The sequence below is a fragment of the Glycine soja genome, chromosome 16 (assembly GCF_004193775.1).
Source record: "Glycine soja cultivar W05 chromosome 16, ASM419377v2, whole genome shotgun sequence".
NCBI lineage: Eukaryota > Viridiplantae > Streptophyta > Magnoliopsida > Fabales > Fabaceae > Glycine > Glycine soja.
In genome coordinates this window covers 3535003-3556564 of record NC_041017.1, presented here as the reverse complement: position 1 = coordinate 3556564, position 21562 = coordinate 3535003, and the positions used below count along the sequence as shown (strand labels likewise).

The 21562-nt window shown below is 29.2% G+C and overlaps 1 protein-coding gene across 1 annotated transcript; it reads right to left on the bottom strand.

The window, feature by feature from the left end:
• Positions 1-13832: 13832 nt before the first annotated feature.
• LOC114389654 (ankyrin-3-like) lies at positions 13833-16172 on the bottom strand. The gene has a single exon (XM_028350380.1). It carries the CDS (start codon positions 15543-15545, stop codon positions 13995-13997), a length of 1551 nt encoding a protein of 516 aa, XP_028206181.1. The 5' UTR covers positions 15546-16172; the 3' UTR covers positions 13833-13994.
• Positions 16173-21562: the final 5390 nt, after the last annotated feature.

Below are 21562 nucleotides of genomic sequence, written 5' to 3'. Positions count from 1 at the left end.
ACAAAGTGAGTATTTTCTTTTCAATGTTATTTATTTCATATCTAATATTAGAATTCATATTTTGGATCACTTAAAAAGGAAATATAAATTATTATTATTTGTGTCAACAAGTGTGTGGGTGGGTTGAATTTTGTTGTTTTTTAATCCTTGGATAACAATTTTATTTGCAACATTGTCTGTTTATCAGCTTAAATTGTGAGTATAGACGAAGTGAATATTTTCTTTTTAACATGATTTGCTATATATCCTGGAACACTTACAAAGGAAATAAGAAAATACAAGCTATTATTAAGTGTGTCAAGGGTTGAATTTTGTTGTTTTGAATCTTTGGATAACAATTTTGTTTGCAAGTTGTTTTTTTTTTTGCCTGCTTGAATCATGCGTCAGTAAATTCTCTTTTTGAGAGATAAAGCTAATAGTTAAATCGTACAACTTGATATTATTTTTTAGTTATTGAGGATTGCTCGATAGCCTTGCATATGTGGTATTCATGTGTGCGGTGGTTGCATAATAAGGATAAGGCAAACTTTGTGCAGTTTCAGAGTTGGAATGTAACACCCGGAAGACGAAACGACAGTCGTTTTGGATTTCCAATCCCTTCGAATGTCTTAGCAAGATCAAGGAAAGCTTACCCATTTCTGCATATATAATACGGTTGAATGGGTTCATGATGGTGTGATCACATTCTTTTGTATTATGCTTTAAGTGTTGTCATACATATTATAGTTTTCGGGCCCTTCATAGGAGATAAACTTTTAGATTTTGGGAAATATTAAATTTTCATGTTTATGTTTGATATTCATAAGAAATGATATTTTTTAAATAAATTTTTACGAAGATTTTTCATGAAAAGGTAATTTTTTTTATTGTATGATATTTTTATTACATTAACTTAAATGATAAAATATCACATAATTTTTCTATGATTTTAAAAAACTTATCTAAATATTTATAATGATAAACTAAATAAATTTTATTTATTTTTAGAATTTATATGGTTCCCAGACATCATGATTATCAAACGTAAAAAATTTCTTTCCTAACAAATATTCTTTAGAATTTAGTTTTTTTTTTTTGTATGACACTTGTTTACGTGATAGTCAGACTTATATTGGTATTGCTGAGCTAATTGATATATATATATATATAAGATAAGGACTACAAGAAGAGGATAAAGGGTCTTATGTCAAATGTTTGAAAGTCAAAGGAAAAGTTTGTAAGCAAAGTAATGTTAAATAATTTATTAAAGTTTATTCGATCAAATAGTTCAATCATGACAATACAAAAATTCATTTAGTTTGATATTCAATTGGCAGTTTGGCACAGTCAAATTTTCCTAACGAAACGATCGAACTGTTAAAAAAATTGTTGAGGAGGGTTATATATTATTTTCTTTTAACAAATAATTTATTATTGATTAAAATTTATAAAAAATTATATAAGAAAAACTTATTAAATATTAAATGAAACTTACTAAAATTTATAATTTTTAAAAGATTTCAGTTAATAAAAAGGAGAGTATTAAAAAAAAAGGTGTTGTTGACATTTCTCAAAATCTGTTTTTTGAGACGAGATATCCCAAGATAAGAAAGGTGCATGACGCAAAGTTATATATTTCACGTTCAAACATTCCAATTTTTTTCAACATATTTTAGTAATAAATTAGGTAGAATACTACTGGTGTAGTTTGAAAAGGCAACACGAACATTTGTATCGTTGATTGGTTTAGAGAAAAAAAAAAAATCCTATTTGTAAGTCTGTGAGGGGTTGGACATAGCTAGAGAAATATTTGGATGAACCAGATAAAACTTTTGTGAAGTAGTGTAGTTTTGATTATTATAAAAGGCATAGTATCATAAATAATAATCTTTGTATTTGGTTCAGGAATTTCAAACTTTTAAAGAATTTGAAATATCTAAAATTTAAATTATTTTAATTTTAATTTTCTTTATTTTTTAAATACTTTAATTTTTAAGGAATTCTCATAAATTTTCTTTATTTTTCAAATCCTTTATTTTTCAAATTTCCTTTGAAATATCTAAAAAATCCTATTTTTAAGGAATTCTCATAAATAACAATCTTGTATTTGGTTCCATTTTAAATTCTTTGTTTGGATAGAACAATTTAATTTCTTTTATATGCAAAATTTTAATTTTATATTTTAAATAGATGAAATTTTAATATTAAACTTTATAAAAAATAAACACAATCTAATTTTTGAAATATTAATTAAAAAATATTTTCAATTTTTAATAATTTATAAATACAAAATATTGATAATTTTAACTAGGGTTGTTTTGTCTTATCATAGTCAGTCATGTTTTTAAACCAACATCAACCAAGACTATTTTTCGGTCGACATCAAATAGGGTTTTCTTTTTGTCAAAGTATGTCGAAAATATTTGTCAGCTGATGTCAGTTGAAGCTATTTTTTGGCTAACGTTAGTTGAATCTATTTTTCAATCAATGTTGACTAGATTTTTTTACCAACTTCGACTAGGATTTGTTTGGCCGACACCAACTAGGGTCTTTTCGAACAACATTGACCAAAGCTATTTTTAACCAACATCGGCCTGAAAAATCCTAGCAGGCGTTGACAATAAAATCTACCCAATATAGGTTAAAAAATAGCTTGGTTGATGCCGACCAATAGAACCTACCCAATGTCAACTGAAAAACATCATTGGTCAATGTTGGCCGAAAAATCCCTAGTTGAAGTTGGCTAAAAAATAGCCCTGACCAATGTCGAACAAAAAACCCTACCCAACATCAGCTATAAAATAGTTTTGGCAGATGTTGGCTAAAAAATAACTCTGACCGATGTCAACCGAAAAAACTTTAGTGGATGTTGACTATAAGAACCTAGTCGATGTCGACTAAAAATAGTCATGTCTGATGTCGGTAAACAATACCTAGATGGTGTTAGCAGAAAAAAATTATAACCAACATCAACCAAAAAACCTAGTTAATGTGGTTAAGAAATAGCTCTGGCTGATGTCAGCCAGAAAACCCTAGTCGATGCCAGCAAAAAAATCCTAACCAACATCGGCTAAGAAAATCTAGTTGACATAAGCCAAAACACCCTAGCTAACATTGGCTAAAAACTAACCCTAGCCGATATTGGCTAAAATATAGCTTTGACTGATGTTGGCTGGAAAACCTAGCTGGCGTTAGCTGAAAAACCCTAATAGGTGTCTACTCAAAAGTTAATCATGATCGATGTCAGTAGAAAAAATCTAGCCAATGTCGACCAAAAAAATAATTGATCAACATCAACTGAAAAAACCTGGATGACAACGACAAAAAAAAAAAAATCATTGGCCGACGTTAGCAAAAATTTTCCATGACTGACGTTAGTGAGAAAATAACCCTAACCAACATCATCTAAAAAAAATTTTAGTTGATATCGGCAAAAAATAATATGGTTGACATCATATAAAAAATTTCTGACTGAAAAAACCTCGGCCAACGTTAATGAAAAATAACTTATGTCGATATCGGCCATAAAAATCTTGGTCACCCATAGTTGTGAGTGTTGAACGAGAAAGAATTGCAAGCAAGAACGTAAGTTAGAGTGAACATATCCGAAAAAAAATTTTCAAATTTTATATTTTTTGAGAGAATTTAAAATCCCACTGTTTTAATCAATCAAAATAATTCATAAAAATACCAAAAATTAAATCTCTTTTTAAATACTCTATCCAAACAAGTTATTTTATCACGGATTATTTTAAATTCCTTAAAAAATAAATTTCCCTATTAAATTATTGTATCCAAACTCACTATTAGTTGATTTGTTTATCATCAACCCGAGTGATATGAGTTTTCAAAATGACTAACAACAAATTGAAACCTCTAGCACATGCATGAGTTTAGACCACCTGGACATGTCGTGATACAAATCCACTAGATTTTCTTAATTTCAAATTATTGGACCATTTTTATTATTAATGTGTTTAATTGTCAGTTTAATTCTCTGATTATTTTTTTCATTTTCCTGTTCCCCTTCACTCTATCAATACAATTTCTCAGTCCTTGTTTAAAGCACACCAAAAACACTTATCCTCTTCTTTTTTTGTTTTTAATGCTCTGGACCTAAGTTTGAGTTTTCCTCCTTGTCAATTCTATAGCCTCAGGCTGAAAAATTCATGTTATATCCTCAGAGTTGCGTGAGATACCACGTATAAGTCCGACAATGACAAATCACGTCTTAAAAAACAATCATATTTCATGTCCAACAAAGTTTCCAACATAAAGTACACATGAATCTTCTTTTCCTACTTATTTAGTCTCTGAAATCATCAAGTTTGCTGCATATATAATATATATCAAATAATTTTAGAAAACTAAGGATCTTATTATTCAAGTGATTACTATACCAAGTATTTTAATTTGTATTTACTTACTATTACTATTTGTTTCACCTAAATTGTTTAATACTAAGTCAACCAGAAAGTTGATTTAGAATATATATTTGTAATTTTCTAAGCTGCATAATCTGATTAATTAGAATCTCTTAAAAGATTTGCTTATAAACCTTTAATTAATTATTCTTTTTATTTTAATCCTTCGTAAGAAAAAAGGGACTCTAACTAATCTAGATTTAAACGGAAAAATAAAAAAAAATCTGATTAAAAATTATTTTCATCAAGAATTAAACTCAAATAATACTCAAATGAGTTAATTTGTACTACTTGAATTATTACATATAAAAACTTACATATGTTATTATTGTTGCTTATTGTAGAAGACCAACAATATATTTGTTTTAGCATTATTAAGTATATTTCTACTTGATTTAGCTTGTAAGAAGCTTCAATCTTTTAATTATAACAATTAAAAGCAAACACCTCGTCAAAAACTAATCAAAGGCTTCAGTCTTTTAATAATAACAATTTTGATGTGAACACACCAAGAACAAGGGGTTAATTTAAATGGTACAGAACTTAATTCTTAATTTCTTAAATAAGATCTTATGTTTAATTTTTGTGAATGAAAAAATGCAATTAAAAAAAAAACTAATTCTATTAAAAGTAATCAGTTAAGTTTTCTAACAAAAGATAACATGAACACTTAACGTATACCATGTCCCAACATGCTTATAAGCTAAACCTGAAAATAAAGCCTTATTCAACCTAATTTATTTCCATTGCTCTTTCATTCAGATTCCCTCTTTCGCAGTAAAAGCTAAACTGGCTAAATTGTGTGCTGACAGTATTTCCTTTGCTCTTCTTAAAAGCTAAACTTAGGCACGCAGTATATCATTAATATATAGCAAACACTTCAAATTCAATATATTAATTTGTGTTGGAAGCAGTATATCGTTAATATACCAAACATTTCAAATTCGTCAATGTCATGTCATTTTTATAAGTAATATGCAACCAAACTCTTATTAGCAGTTAACTAGCCACTTCTTCATAATTATATATATTTTGAAGTGCCCATATAATTTTGGGGTCAGCCTTGTTTTGACCTCCAAAAAATCATCTTATGCATTTTCAAACGTGTACGCTCTAACTGAATGATACATGCCATTGATATTGCACAGACACATGCCTTTATTTGACTGATTCACTAGAGACATGTAGCAAGACCTCTTTTGTTTTGGAACAAAAATGTCTTTACCTTTTAGACATGTCATTGTGCAGTTGTGCCGATTTTTAAAATATATAATATATATTTTAACATATTAAAAGTATTTAAGAGTATTATGTAATGTCGCTTAACTTATGTATAAAAAAAATGTGGCTTAACTTAATTATGCATCAAAGACAAGATTGATTAATTTTATCCATATATTTAATAAAAAAATCTCTTTTGAAGTATTTAATTATTTGTGATAAGTTAAAAAATGATTTTTCCAACAATATCACTTTATTAATTTTTCGGTTACCATATTATTATATCAAATTTTCATTAATTTTATCGATAATTAATTTTCATCAAAATATTTAATTGACTGCACTCTTAGTAGGATCTTTTAAGTATATTTTTTTTTTCTATTTAAGTTCAAACATAATATCTTATGAACCAGTACTATATTAAGGATTCATATCTAGTTTGATATGCAACCAATGCTTTTTTGGTTGAGCTTTAATAGTTTTATAATGCAATTCATATTTTTCAATTTTGAATAATGCAAGTGTGATTTTATTTTGGAATCTATTTTGAAATGTTTATATTTTTAAGTAATATTCTATGAATAAATTTTTTAAACTATAATATTAGCGAACATATAGTTTAATAAACCTTTTATTCAAAATTTAATATTTTATTAATTATTTTAAAAAAAATGATTTTCATTTAATAAAAAAAACACCTTCTCAATTAAATATTTAAAGTTAAAAAAGTATAAAAGATGTCTAATATATTATCATTAATATATTTATATTTTTTTAAAATATAAAATAAATATATTATTTATTAAAATTTAAATAAAATAAATACTATTAAAGAATTTTTAATATAATTTGTTAAAATTTGATTAAAGATAATACAACTTATGAATATTATACTATAATAAAAATTATATTAATTATCCACCGAAGATATTTTAAAATATTGATGAACATACTTTTTTACTATTTAATTCATTATTTTCCTACTTAAATAAAATTTTGGAAAATATTTTTTCACCTTTTTAAAGTTTGTATATTTTGAAAACAAAATAAAAAGTGAAAAAAATTAATAAATATAATGAGTAATATTGTTAAAAGAAAACCATATATACTTCAAAAAATATTTAGAAAGTAAGAGAATTATGATAAATATTAAGTCATAAGTTAATGTTGTGATTTCACAACCAGAATTAAAAAGTAAAAACATTACAAAAATTAAAATCAAAACAAAATTTCTTAAAGTGTTAAAATTAAAATCCTATTAGATATAAAAACTAAAAAGTTATTTAAGTTAAGCCTTAGGAAATGATACAGCTAAAAAAAGGTCACATGAGAAAATATTTGTCAATTTATATTTTATAGAATAAAATGAATAAGTGATGCAAAAGAGGCTAGAATCAGTTGCGGTTTAATATTGTGTAGTGTCGGCACCACGATAACTGTCGGTGGTACCACGGCAAATCTGAGGTGCTCAGCACTCACGTGACGTGGCCCCCATCCCAAGTAAGAAAACAGTCGGTGATCATATCAATATTTATATATAAATACTAAGAGTATTATTTAATAATATTCACATATTTATCATATCATTTATTTATGTATAAGAAATAAGCTTTCTTCTTCTTGGTACAGGAAATTACAAGCGATTAAAAACCACGGGAAAATCAAACCTTGGACTGAATTTTTCCAAGCTATTTACAAGTTAGTTGGCTTCTATTCTAACATGCTTGAAGTGAATATGTTGACTATACTGAATAAATACTACTTAGCATCTTCAATTGTTTGTAAGTATTAAGATCTATTTTCCTGTTCCTTTTGTTTCTATATTATAAATTATATATACTATTTAATTTAGAGAATGAAATTCTTATATATTCTCTTCAATCTCTTAATTCGAAATTGTTAATACTTTTTCTCTCTTTTATTGAAAGATATATTAAACACATATATAATTTCCCCAACTAATAAATAAGTATTTCTTACAATCATTTCAAATACATTTATTTTCTTAATCGTCCATCCTTTTCAATATAAAATAATATTACATTACCATTTTAATTATCATTATAAATTTAAAATATATTTATATATTTAAAAATATTTTATTAATTTATTTCGAATTTAATTATAATATAAATTTAAAAATAATATTATAATTATTTAAAAAATATTTTTCATGTGTAATGCACATACTAAAATATTAGTTAAAAAACAAATTTGAAACTTATAAATATTTTAAATTATGTTCCAGCCAACACCAAGCTCATTAGATGAATTTCAAAGTTAGAGATTGTCTAGTCTATAGTTGTGTGTTGTCTTTTTCCAATGGTGGATGAATTTATTGTAAGAGAAAGTCATTATTTTAACGAGAGATGATATTAGGGATCAATGGACGAGAATTTTGGCTCCATGTGTACATTTATCCATCTTATGGTGTGATTTTTGTGGCGGTGTTTGTTAGTTTGATCCATGGTAATTGTGGATTTGAGCTAATTAAGTACTGAAGCTAAAATTTGGGAGTGCCCACATCATCTTTAATATGAAGTTGAAGGTGAAGGCATTGTTGGCGAATGATATATCATATATAACAAATTGTAGATTAGATGTGAGAAAGACCATTTTTACTTGAGCTCCTGAAGTCATCAGTTAAATGCAGAGTGGGTTGACAAATCAAATTGAATAGAAGAAGATTCAAGAGTGTGATCAGTTGACGTATATATCAAATTAACTGTGTTAAAACTTCCATGGATGTAATGTTTATGTGCTGTGACAAAACGAAATGCGTTAAACATTTTTTTTATTAACAAATGTTTGTTAGAAAGATAGTTTTGTTAGTAAAAGAAATTAAACTCATGATTTTTTTTTTCTTTCTCTCTTAATCATCTAATCCATCTTGGGATCAAAATCACCAGTACCTTATGTTTCATTCTGTGTCTCATCCAATAAAATATTACCACACCATTTAATGATTACAACTCACTCACAACATATGATTAACAATATTTTCTTCTTTTCATTATTCCCCATCTCAAATCTAAACCACACTCTTTCTTCCTCTTTGCTAAAATGCCGTTGAAAAACACTCCAAAACATCACCATGCAACTCCCATCACACCACCGTGCCTCATTGACAACAGCACTCTACTTTTTTTTTTCCTTCTCGGTGGCTGACATTAAGGTTGTCATTAAGGGATCAATGAGAATAATTTTGGGGGCGTTGGTTATCACTAAGCAATGAAGGTTTTCTCATGGGATAGGATGAAGGATTTTACCACGGTCAAGACTTGAGATGGAGAATAACAAAAAAAAAAAAAAAATATTGTTAAACATGGGTGAGCTGAAATCAATAGATGACTCACAACATTTTATTGGATGAAACAGAAAATGTGACACAAGGTGAGACTCATGATTTTGATCCCCAATCTTGTATCTTCAAGCGTGCTAATAATCAAAAAGCGCAAATGTGATGTTAATGCATATTTACATAACGATATGCGAGGATGTAATCTCAATAGTGACTGCAAATTAAAATGTTGAAGCGTGCAAATATAATTGTTGAGAACTTTAATGCAATGTTAAATGGATTCAAATAGTGTTTTCCTAATCAGTATTTTGTTACCTGGGGTAGGATTGTTATTGATTGGAGTGATGTTTCCAAACTTAAGTTGGCAGTGCTTTCAAACAGTTGTGTTATCAATGGTAGGATTTAGTAGTTTTAAAATAGTAGTACGTAGTTGATTTCCCCACCTGGTCACAAACTTTCATATTTTTTTTCCCAGGGAGATTAAGCTTAATTAGGAGTAGTGCCGAAATATATATATATATATATATATATATATATATATATATATATATATATATAGATCACAATTTTTATAATTGCTTATAGGAGGATCGAATTCTCACAAGTGCCAAATGAATATTGTATTCTATTAATGTTTATTTATTGATAAATGTTAATTATTAATTTTTGTTAGAAAAAATTTGAATATGCGACTTATTTCTCTTTCTCTTCTCATTTAGTGATCAGATGAACCTTATATCTACTATTAATGTTTATTGGTGGAGTATTCACCAAATTTATTTTAAATTATAAATTATCAAGGGAAAGAAAGGAACATGAATATACTTAATAATTTAATTAATAAGCACCGTTGGTAATTAAAATATTGTAATTGTGGTAAATGATAAGAGAAGATAAAGTAATAAAGTATTAGAGAAAATTAAAGAAAAAATAATAGAAATTAAAATAACAATAGAAAATTAAGGTAATAAAGTATTAGAGAAAATGAAGCATTAAAGTAATTTTTCTTTGAAATCGTAGCATTAAAGTAAATTTTAAAACATCAACACCATAAAGTATTTGATTATGTTTAATATGGTTAAGCATTAATACCAATCTAAGAAATGCACAATTAACTTTATTTGAGTTATTGAGTATGCTGAAGCTAGAAAAACATCTTCAACCATATACTTCTTATCCTTAAAAAAACCCACATACATCTTAAATAGTAGTAATAAATAGGGGGAAAATTAGAATTACGAAAATATTCAGTGTAAAACGGTACGGATTGACATGTAAGGATTTTGGGGGATAAAAAAAACATTTTCCTCTCACCTATATCATTAGAATTTTGATTATCTAACAATTTTGATTATTCGTACAAAATAGCAATTATGTAATAAATATAGTCAGATTCTTTATATAAGTAAACTAGTAAAGAAAGGGTCTATCTATGAAGAAAAATCCTTAAATCATTTTATTTATTGGAAACTGAAAATCAAGCTTGAAAATGGATGTTCAACAAACCCTCTTACTCATATGGTTGTAGTTAGGTGCTCCTACTGGAAACCGTTGATGCACGTTACAGTAAAAAGTGAGCATTTTCTTAAGCAAGTTTAAATGGGTGGATATCAACCAAAATAAAAGATTGAATGGTGGATGAAGAAAATCATGTACAATTTACTAGTTTATAGAGGAGAGAATTCGTACCCTTAGATCTAAATGTTGTTGAAACACCCTTGCATTTGCCTGAAGCGATATATAAATTGGAACAAAAATGATAGAATATCCTATAAGGGCTTTATTGATTAATCGCCTCCTCAATTGGGTGGTTCAGCACGTGGTTTACCTGGTTGAGATTTGAGAGAGGTTTGGGTGGGATACTCAACACTCAATGAAACTCCAAGGTTGATGGCTTGATGCAAATTAAAATTGTAGAAAAAGAAAAAAGTACATGCAATATTATTTATATTCTAATTAAAATGAAATTTTGACCAACCCTTTTAAAAAAAACAACTTTTATTATTATTACTTTTCCTTTTATTATCATCATAAAAGATAGAATATCATTCTCATCTTTTGCTTTATGATATCTTGAAGTACTTGAGTGGAAATGACACTTACCTTGTCAAAACGACATCCATGTATAGTAAGTTTTGATAACGTTTGAGTGAAAAGGAAAGTGACCAAAATAATACGCTTGAGGCTAATGTCACACAACCCACCATGATCTTCTTGAATAAGACTTGGGTTTATTTGGAAGTTCAATTTCAATTGTGACTGGTAGGCCAAACAAAAAAAAAATTTCATTTGAGACTGGAGAGTAGGTATACACAAAAATTCAAGTAAAAACTTCAAAGTGTTGGTTTACATTCCACATAATCTGGGGTATCTAAATTCTAAAGTGATCACCAACCCAACCTTTGAATAAAATTTAATTTCCTTCACTCCTAGCGCGGTTGGTGATCTTCTACATGTCAATTTTCATGGTGGCTTAGCTAGCTATTCACAGTTTATACCAACCATTGAGTGTTACGTTTTACAACCAACATGAAAAGTCCTCTTATATGGTACACATCATTTTTTTAGTATAAAAAAAATACGAGACTAATGTTGTTGTCATTTTTCAGCCATCTAAACTCTTGATGCCATTTTTGTCTCTTCCCACATAGATTGCAAAAATGAGATTTTAGTCATTTGACTATGGTTTGTTTGCTCGTCAAGTTGATACAACAGTTATAGCGACACACCGAGAAAAAAATGGAGAAAATTGAAGGCTAGAAATGAGTGTTATTTCCCCCTCCCCCCACCTCGGAAAAAGTCAAATTACACGTATAAAGAATTATAGATTTTAGTAGTATTCTTGGTCTCTAATTTATTTGAGTTGATTGAAAACAAATAAATCATTTAAAAAATTATAACGTGTACGTAAGCTAGAAATTAAGTTGCGAGCCATTAGTTTTTTGGAATGTCATAAAGCCCAACAAGTGCATCTGTTGCAGTCAGTATTCATTGGCCTCCCAAGAACAATAAATAGGTCTTTAATTGGGTGTAAAACTTTTTTGGGGTCAAATTACAAATTAACTATTTCAACAATAAAAAAACATTTTTTTTTCCATAAGTTATCGCATACTATACATAAATCACCACTCACTTGGTCCTTATGCATTTAGTGATACTGTAGGCATTTTATAGCATGTTTATTTCAACTTAAATTTAGAAAAATAACTATATTTTTTTTCGAAACTCTCTCATAATGCTAGAAAAATTAATATATGATTATTGTCATACTAAGCATGCCTTATTATTTATTAACTATTTTTCTTACTTGGTTAATGCTAAATACACCATTTTTTTATTTCATTTTCCTAATAAAAATCCTTTAAGCATTGAAAATAATCCATCCAAACGCATGCTGGTTGAGAGGCATGTAGATTTCTTTTGGTGAGCATTATGGGTTGATAAACAAAATTAGATAAAGGGTTTAATGAACTTATTTGTCAACAACACTTAAATTTATCTTTTTTTTTTCATTTTATTTAATCTTAACTCAATTCTCAAACCAAGACAAAAAAAATAAATGTAAAATAATAAAGCCCATGATTCAAATTGGTATTTTCTTTTCTAAGTACTCCCCTTATTAGAATAAATACTCATTACAGTTAAAATATCCTTATATCATCAATCAGGAGTACATTCCAAAATTGATGTTTACTTTTTTGTATTTTGGAAAGTACTTTCTGACCTACAAAGATTTAAACATCATTTGAAAACATACAAAAATTAAACATCAATTTTGAAATGTACTTTTTGAAATATATAATTATAGGTTTTGGAAAATACTTTTTGAAATACAATTTTAATTTTTTATTCCAAAAAGTACTTTCCAAAATTTAATGAAAAAACATATTGCATTTGTTTCAAAATCCAAAAAAATGATCATTTGAGTAAAGTGATAGACAAAGAAATTATTTTAATGTGTCTATACTTCACCACTTAAACTTCTAACCAAATTATACAACATGTGCAAACCATGTAGGGAAATTCAAAACTTGTAAACATTTTTCCTAGTTTGTAACAAGATAATAAAACTATCAAATAATTAAAACCAAGAAAGTGAGAAAGAAATGAATGTTTTATTGCCATGGACGTAAAAATTGGAGTAAAACAAAGAGGAGTCTTATTTCAAACCTTATACTTTCCTTCACATGACCGCACACTCCCTCTCTCCCCCCAACAATGCATTCCTTCCATGACAACAAAACATTTCTTATCTCTTTCATTAGAATTCTTCCTTTGTTTCATCCTATTTTTTACTTCCATGGCAATAAAACATTCTTTTTTACTTCATGTTTTTGGTTTAGTTATCTAATATAATAGATTTATTATCTAGCTACAAACTAGGAAAAGTGCTTACAAGCTTTGAATTTTCATACATGATTTAAATGTGTGTAATTTGATTAGAGGTTCAGATGGTGAAGTATAAACATATTAGAATATTTTCTTTATCTGTCACTTTATTGAAATGACCATTTTTTTTAAAAAAAATTTGAAACAAATACAACATGTTTTTTTTATTAAATTTTGAAAAATACTTTCCAAAAAATATTTGGCTTATGAAAAGTACTTTCTAGAATTCAAAATCAAAATTGTATTCTAAATAGTATTTTCCAAAACCTATAATTATGGGTTCTGAAAAAAATATATTCTAAAATGATATTTAAATTTTTGTATTTCAAAAAAAGAATAATTTTCATAACGTACTTTCTTGAATGACGATATATGAGTATTTTTTTTGAAAAAAAGTGGAATGAATGTAGTAAATGTCATCTTCAAAATAAGGAGTTGATTTGTTTTGCCCAAGAATTCTCTTCATTTTGAGAGTATTCTCTTTAAAAAAATTTATCATCAATTTACCACCCGTAGGATCGCATCGAATAATAATTTTCATAAACTCAGTTTAATATTATTACAATAAGTAATGAAAATTAAGCAGAAGAAGAAGACGTTTGATAAAATGAACAAATTTCCTGCACAAATTACAACAATAATCTCAGTGATTTGACGAAGCAGAGAGCAAATTTTAGCAGCTAGAGAACAGCCAAAGGCATTGACCGGTCAAAGCTAGCCCGAATCTCCCTCTCCCTCCTCCTTGCAACCTTCTTCATCCCTTCCGCCACGTGTCCCGCAGCACCACCAACAAGCACCCTGGCAATCCCACCATACCCCAACGCCTCCGCGATCTGCAACGCACTCACACCCTTACTCGTCCTCGCCTCCACATCCACGCCCCTCTTCACCAGCACCTCCGCCACGTCCCCATGCCCCGCCTCCACCGCGCAATGCAGCGCCGTGTACCCCTCCTCATCCCTCGCGTCCACCTCAACCCCTCTCTCCAACAACAGCGCCCTCACCGCCTCCACGCGCCCCTTAAAACACGCCCTGTGCAACGCCGTCCACCCGTGCTGGTCCCTCCCGTCCACCGCCGCTCCTCCCTCAATCAGCCTCTTGATACTCCTCACCTCCCCTTTCCTCGCCGCCACACACAACCCATCCCCCAGCCTCAGCGCGTCGAACACGCTCGCCTTTCCTTTCTCCACAGCAACATCATACGCAGTCTCTCCCTTAAAATTCCTCACTTCCTTATTAGCTCCCTTATTCAACAAAAGCTTCACCATGCTCTCGTCCCCCACACCCGCCGCCACGTGCAGACACGTGTCACCGTCTCTTGAATCTCTAATGTCTGTCCTCCCCTCGTTCGCCAGTAACAGCCTCACGCAATCTCTCAAACCTTCTCTAACCGCAAGGTGCAACGCGGTGTAACCGTCTTTGGTCAACGAGTCAACTCTGGCTCCTTTCATCAACAGTAATCTTAATACCTCCACGTGTCCTTCTCTCGCCGATAGATGTATCGCTCCCAATGAAGAAGATTCCGTTCTCTCTGTGTTTGCCTTGTGAGCTAAGAGAAGCTCCACGATTAGTTCCTCTCCGGAGGAACACGCTGATTCTAACGCGGTCTCGCCTGAACGGTTTTTTGATTCCACGTCGGCGTTGAATTCGAGGAGGAGCTGCACGAGGTCGGGTCTTCTTTTAGAAATCGCCACGTGGAGGAGCGTGTCTCCGTTTTGATCAACGGAGTCAACGGCTTTCTTCCACGTGTGTTCACTGTGTTCCAGCACTTGTCTGATTTCATCGATGGACCCGTCGTGGACTAACTGTGCCAGGATCAACGAGCCGACGAAGATGATCTTGATGCCGCTGTCGATGAAGACTTGTTTCTTCTTCGTGGTGAACCAGTCGCTGGGAACGGATTCGAACATGGAGGAAGGTTCTTTCACGGTGGCGCCGGGAACCACCACGCTGTGGATGAGGAAGGAATCTTCGGAGTGTGGAAATGAGTGTGGTAGAGTGGATCCTTGTGGAAGATTGTAGAGTATTTCTATTGTTACCGTGGCTAACGGAGATATGATTCCCGATTGTGGCTTCACCGTGTAACGCGTTTTGATCAACGGTTGAAGCCTGAATGCTACGGGCATGGTGTACATGACGTTGCGTAGGGTTATTTGGCCATGACATTTTTGGCCTGGCTCCATCCTTATTGTGACCGTGTTTGTTGGATCAACTTTTATCAGCCTGTCCATCTGATTGTTGAGAGTCAAGGTATTAAATATCCGTCGTGTTGCTGTTTTGTCAGGTTTTTTTTGTTGATATGGTGACAAATTACAGACAAATGCGATTAATACAATCCTAATTGTGGTCGCAAACAGTTAAACAAACTTTGATATTAGGACCCAAATGACGATCGTGGACAAATGTTGCGGTTCAGATCATGGTCGCGGAGGATTGTTTTTGAAAAACCTTGAGTTGAGTTACTGGTACGTACTCTTTGTTGTTGTTGTTGTTGTTTCTCAGTTCTCTCAGTTTAGGGTTTTGAAGAAGAAGGGAATTATGTGGATGAATGGCCGTGTGCCTTTAAATTTTAAGGGAAGGGGTAATGGGAGAAACTATATGTGTGAGGGGCCGGCTTGGTTTACTAAGAAAATGCCAAGTGGTGCTGTAAAAAACAATGGTGACTTGTTCTATTCGGCGTCTCTAATGAACTACGAAGTAAAGCACGGTTGTGTAAGTTAAAAGGATGATAACCAATCTCTGTCTTCTTCCTGCGAGTTACTATCGTTGTAAAGGCCAATTTGTTGTTTAATGGTGCCTTTTGTCTTTAACTAATTAGGAATTGTGACGTTTGGTTATGGTATTGTACATGGATGCATGTTGCCCCAAGAATGAGTATAGATTTCTAATGCTGCTAAGATGCTTTTTTATTTTATTTTCTCTCCTTTGTTTTCTATGTAATTATGTACGTATTATGAGAAAGTCACGTTTGAAAATACGATTGTTTATGACAGGTAATGAGTTATCAGACAGTATTGTTTCTGTTACTTTATTATTAGGTTTGGTCGTTTGGGAAAACATTCTGGGGGTGATCAACAAGAAATGTAAATTTTATATATTAATCAATCTGAATGATCAAGGTACCGGTTTGGCGGCATACTCGATTACTTGGCCAACTAAGGTGACATGGTTTAATTATTAAATACTGTAATGTTGTTTTCTTCTTTCAGTGTTACTGGTTGGTTTTTGCCTTTTACTATAGTGGCCGAGCATGCAGCCTAAAATCTCACTCCTTGTTGCCATTTGCAATCACACCCTCGTTTATTTCAATTTTAAAATTAATATGGGCAGGTCAAATATTCACCCCTAAAAGTGTGTTAAGAGATAATTTTGTTATTTTGCAAATTAAAGGATCAACATCATAAGAAAATATGGACTTTAGTGTATTAAGAGATCCTTTTTTACACTTTTTTTTTTGTCTTAAAGAGATTACAAATGTTGATTCCAATTAATTAGATCAAAAATTATAATTATCGTTGATTTAAGAAAATTTTACACTAAAAAAATTATATTCAAATTCTCATATTAAATAAATAATTCCTTTACATGTAAATATAATAAAATCTTATATGACTGTACTGCGTCAATAATGTGAGTTCTTCTTTACACTGTTTTGTACATGCATGAATGCACACTTTGGGCAGTACATTATCCTACAAAATAATGTTTTTCCCTTCATCTTTTTGAATGGTTAGTTGGATAATTTTTTTGTGTCTTTCGAAAGCAAACGTTCATGACTCCCAAATTTCAACAACTTATAATGCGGGTAACAGGCAATTTAGCAAACTATATAATATGTTTTCTCAATCTCCGTGAAATGTTGAAAATTCAGACATTGGCTTAATAGAATAATAGTTTATCTATTGCCTTTCCTAAAACTTTTTTGGGTTTGTATTATTGGCTGATAAGATATAAAAGGCCATTCTCTCTCTGTCACCAACACAGTCGCTCTCTATATTTACTGGAAACTGCTGCATGCAAAATCCATTTCATTGTTGTGAGAGTGATACTATATGTAGCTGTTTCGGTTTGATTAGTAGTTTTTGTTTTGACGTATTGTATGGCATTGTGAGTTATGGTGAATGGCAAAAAAACGCTATAAGAAACAGATCATATCTTCTTGTCGAGGAAAATATTTGAAAAATAGAATATTCCTGGGATCTAATATATTATTGTCTTACCAACGAGCAAAACAATGGCCATAAAAGGACAATTGGAAAATGGATAAATCACTTATATTTCGTCCTTAAATATATCAGCACTGTGAGACCTTAATTCTTGAAATTAAGAAAATTAACACAAAAAATCTTACAAACAGTCAATCAATTACATTAGTCATTACATACAACATTAACTTAAGTGATAATATATATATATATATATATATATATATATATATATATATATTACTTATAAATAAAAATGATAAAATTATTAAGTTTAGAAACTTAAGTTGAACATCAAGGATCTTGTTTTAATAAGATGCGTAATTTATTATAAATTTGTTAATTTTATTTTCAATTTCTACCTATAAAAAACTAAAAAAACTTAAAGTTGAATAATTTGCAATTTTAAGACTGCCACCTAATCATCCAAACCAGCCATAATAAACAACTAATCTATTTATACTTGCAACTTTAAATAAAGACTTTATTTTACATTTTGGGATATTTTACAATGTAAATAAGGTGATACCACAACCACACTATAGGTGCTTCAATCAATGTTTGGCTATAAAGGCACATTACGTGTGCTTTTTTTTTTCCTAACACAAACTTAAATGAAACAACATAAATGAAGTTTCAGTACTGATGTAAATGCACCGCTTAGGGACCTTTTCTTACTAGATGTACTTGGACACCTTTTGGTACTTAAATAAATTCACTAAGTTTTTGTTAGATAAATTCAGTAAGCAAAAATTCTAACGGTTTCTTGCATCAACAAAGTTTGGCGGTAAATAAAAAAGGTTTGTTTTTTGTGCAACAATTATTAGTAGATCAAATTGATTTATTTTTTAAAATTTGAGAATTAAATGAAATCTTTTAAAAATTGAACATCAGATTAATTCATTTTAAGAACTTGAAGATTAAATTAAATTTTTTTAAAAATTAAATTAAACCATTTAGTATAATATAGGTCCAAATTACTAATTAAGCTTTTTTTAGGTGTCGCATCCAGTAGTTATCTGAAATTGCACAACGAATGTGAATTTTACGCGTCAAAAACAACTTCAAGTAAATTATTTTGATAAACTATTATTTTATTTTGGATTATTTTAGTTTAAAAGTCATGATCAGTGGCTTATAATAAAATCTCAAGAATAAAATGTGATTTCAATCTTTCTACGTTTTGAAAGGGGCCTCTTTCTTTGTTTCTCACAAGATGCATTACTAAAGTAAAAAGAACAGAGCAAAATTGTGACGAGTTCAACTTTCATCATCTAATAAAGGCGAACAAAATTTACAAAGAAAAATTAAAAGGTATAATGTAATGTAAAGACCAATAAAAATTTACAATAACACAGCAAATCAGTTTTCTAACAAAAAGAAGTTACAATATTTACAATGTAGAGGACACATGAGAGTAACCAAAGATTCAAGGCCAAACGAGATCCACACACACCCTCGACTCTAATGGATTTTCCACCACTATATCTTCGGTTTTCTGGGTGTTCTTCTGCATGAAACCTTCATCTTTTAATGTTTTTTTCGCAGCAACAGCACAAGATGATGAGGTTATGGTAAAATTAGAAGAAGGGTATGCTGCTAAGAGAGCTTCAGCATCCCACTCGTGATTGTGAACGAGTTCTGAAAAGAGAAGCACGAGAGAAGCCATTGAAATTCAAGATCAAGAAGAATCTAGATTAGAGTTGTGTATGTAAAATATTGGTTGTAGGGGTGAGAAGAAAAATGTCAAAAGTTATATATAGAGGAACTAAGACAGGAGTTAAGTCAAATTAAAGAGGACACACACAGATTCATGTTGTTTGTGTTGGCCAGTTGTTTTGTTTGTGACACGGATTCATTCATAAACAGTGGCTCTGATTGCCGCTGATTTCCTCTCTCTCTTCTTCTCGTACCTCGAGGTAAATCTTTTTGTTTTTGTTTTTACAAGGATATTGTTATCAAATAATTAATTTTTATTAGAGATCTCATACATACATAAAATAAATATTCTTTTATATAATTTATTTTATAATTAAAATTTAAATCTTATATAATCGTTATTAGTTCGACATAAATCTTTTTTAGGTTACTTTATTTAATAGTATTTCTTTGATTTCTTTTTATAAAAATAAAGTTACATAAACCTAGTTTACATGTACATAGATAATGTGATTTGATGGGAGAGAAAACAAAATTTTCAAATAAATATATACTATATATAGGTGTTTAATATTCATATATAATTACTCTTTTTATAAACACTAACTTTCATTATTTTTTTGAAATGGATAGTTTCATTAATCTAAATTTTATTTAATTAAAACTTTTCATGGAGTAGCAACATATTCCAACTTTTAATACCAAGAAAAAAATGTTCGATTTTTTTTCAAGAACGTAGTGTTAAATTCCTTAAAATTCATGTATAAAAGAACCACTGTTTTCTAAAATCTCTCTAAAAAGTATTTAATGTGTAATATAACTTTGAAATATAAAACTATATACTGTACTTGAGAACATTTGATTTATTTTAAATGATACATATATAAAAAAATTATAAAATTTAACAGTTAAATTATTACGGTTATGTTTTTTTTTAAATATTAAATGAAATTAAAAAAAAATCAGAATAAATATTTTTTTTTGTCGGTAACGGTGCAAGAGGTGAATAAAAGACGTATATTACAAATACGTTTTTTTATTCGATTATAATAACGCATTGTAGAAGTCGTCGTTTTATTGTTTATTTTATTTCTTAACATGTATTAATTTATTAAATAAATTATACTGACATTTATATTTTTTTCTTATATTATGCAGGACATTTTTCATTTTTCTATTCTTACATCAACTTCTTAATTACTTAAAAAAAATACATTAATACTCCTTATACATTACACTGATTTTTCTTAATTATTTTAAAAAAATTATATCTTGTATCCTTATAAAAAGAACTTGTTGTTAACATTAAAAAAGTAAGAAAATTATATGCAATGTTGATTAAGTTTGTGAAATTATTTCAGCTAATTTTTAACTTTTTTTTTATAAGTTAGAAAATTTTGTTTGAATATTTATTAAATAATTTTTAATATTTTTGAAAATACTACTTGAAATAATACTTTTTAAAATATTAGTCTCTAATTTATAAATTTTTATATTTTATTATTTTTTACCCTTAAAATATTTATTTAATTTTCTTATTATATTTTTTAATATATCATTTTATATTTTTTAGTTATTAATTAATTTTTCAGCTTTTTAGTTATTTTTAACTAATTTTTATCAAATATAACCATAAATAATATAAAAAAATAAGAAAAAAATTATATTATATATAATAAATTTATTAACTTTTATAATAATTAAAATTATTCTTAAAAATAATTTATATAAAATAATTTTAGACTATCACATCATCATAAAACTCTTATTATAGAGCATGCTGCAAAAGTTATTAGAATGAAGATTGTTCGAATTTTAGAATGATCTCTGAAGTGTGAGGATCTCTAAATCGTTACGGCAAAAGAAGTCTAATAGTCGGCAACACTAAAACAACTCGCCTACAAATACAAACCAACGAAACCACTGATGGTTTTTTAGGGTTTTTGTGGGCAAAAAGTCAAGGCTTTATCCCAACACTAAGATATTTGCTTTATAGGTGCTGATCACCTAAGTGGCTTCTTCTTTTTGAGTGCTCTTCACTCTCTTCTCAACATTATGGGTTATGTGATTATTTATTTTTTAGAGCTTTTTCAGATAGGAGATTATGAGTTTCTTGTAATTTATTAGGTTATAGATTAATTTTTCTCTTCATGTGTAGTTATAGAAATTTTACATATCATAAAAATTAAATATGAATTCTCTCGTTAAATAAATTATTTTTAATTATGTGAAGACAATAATCTATACTTTATACAGTTTAATTTCACGCTTATAATTATTTAAAAAAATGTTATGTTTCCACTGTGATTTAAAATATAAAGTCGAATCTTTACAAATACGATCATAGTAATTTAAAAATGTTCGTATAATTATAATTTCCCCCT

Coding starts and splice junctions, on each gene's coding strand:
- LOC114389654 (XM_028350380.1), bottom strand. CDS start 15,545: ATGGACAGGCTGATAAAAGTTGATCCAACAAACACGGTCACAATAAGG.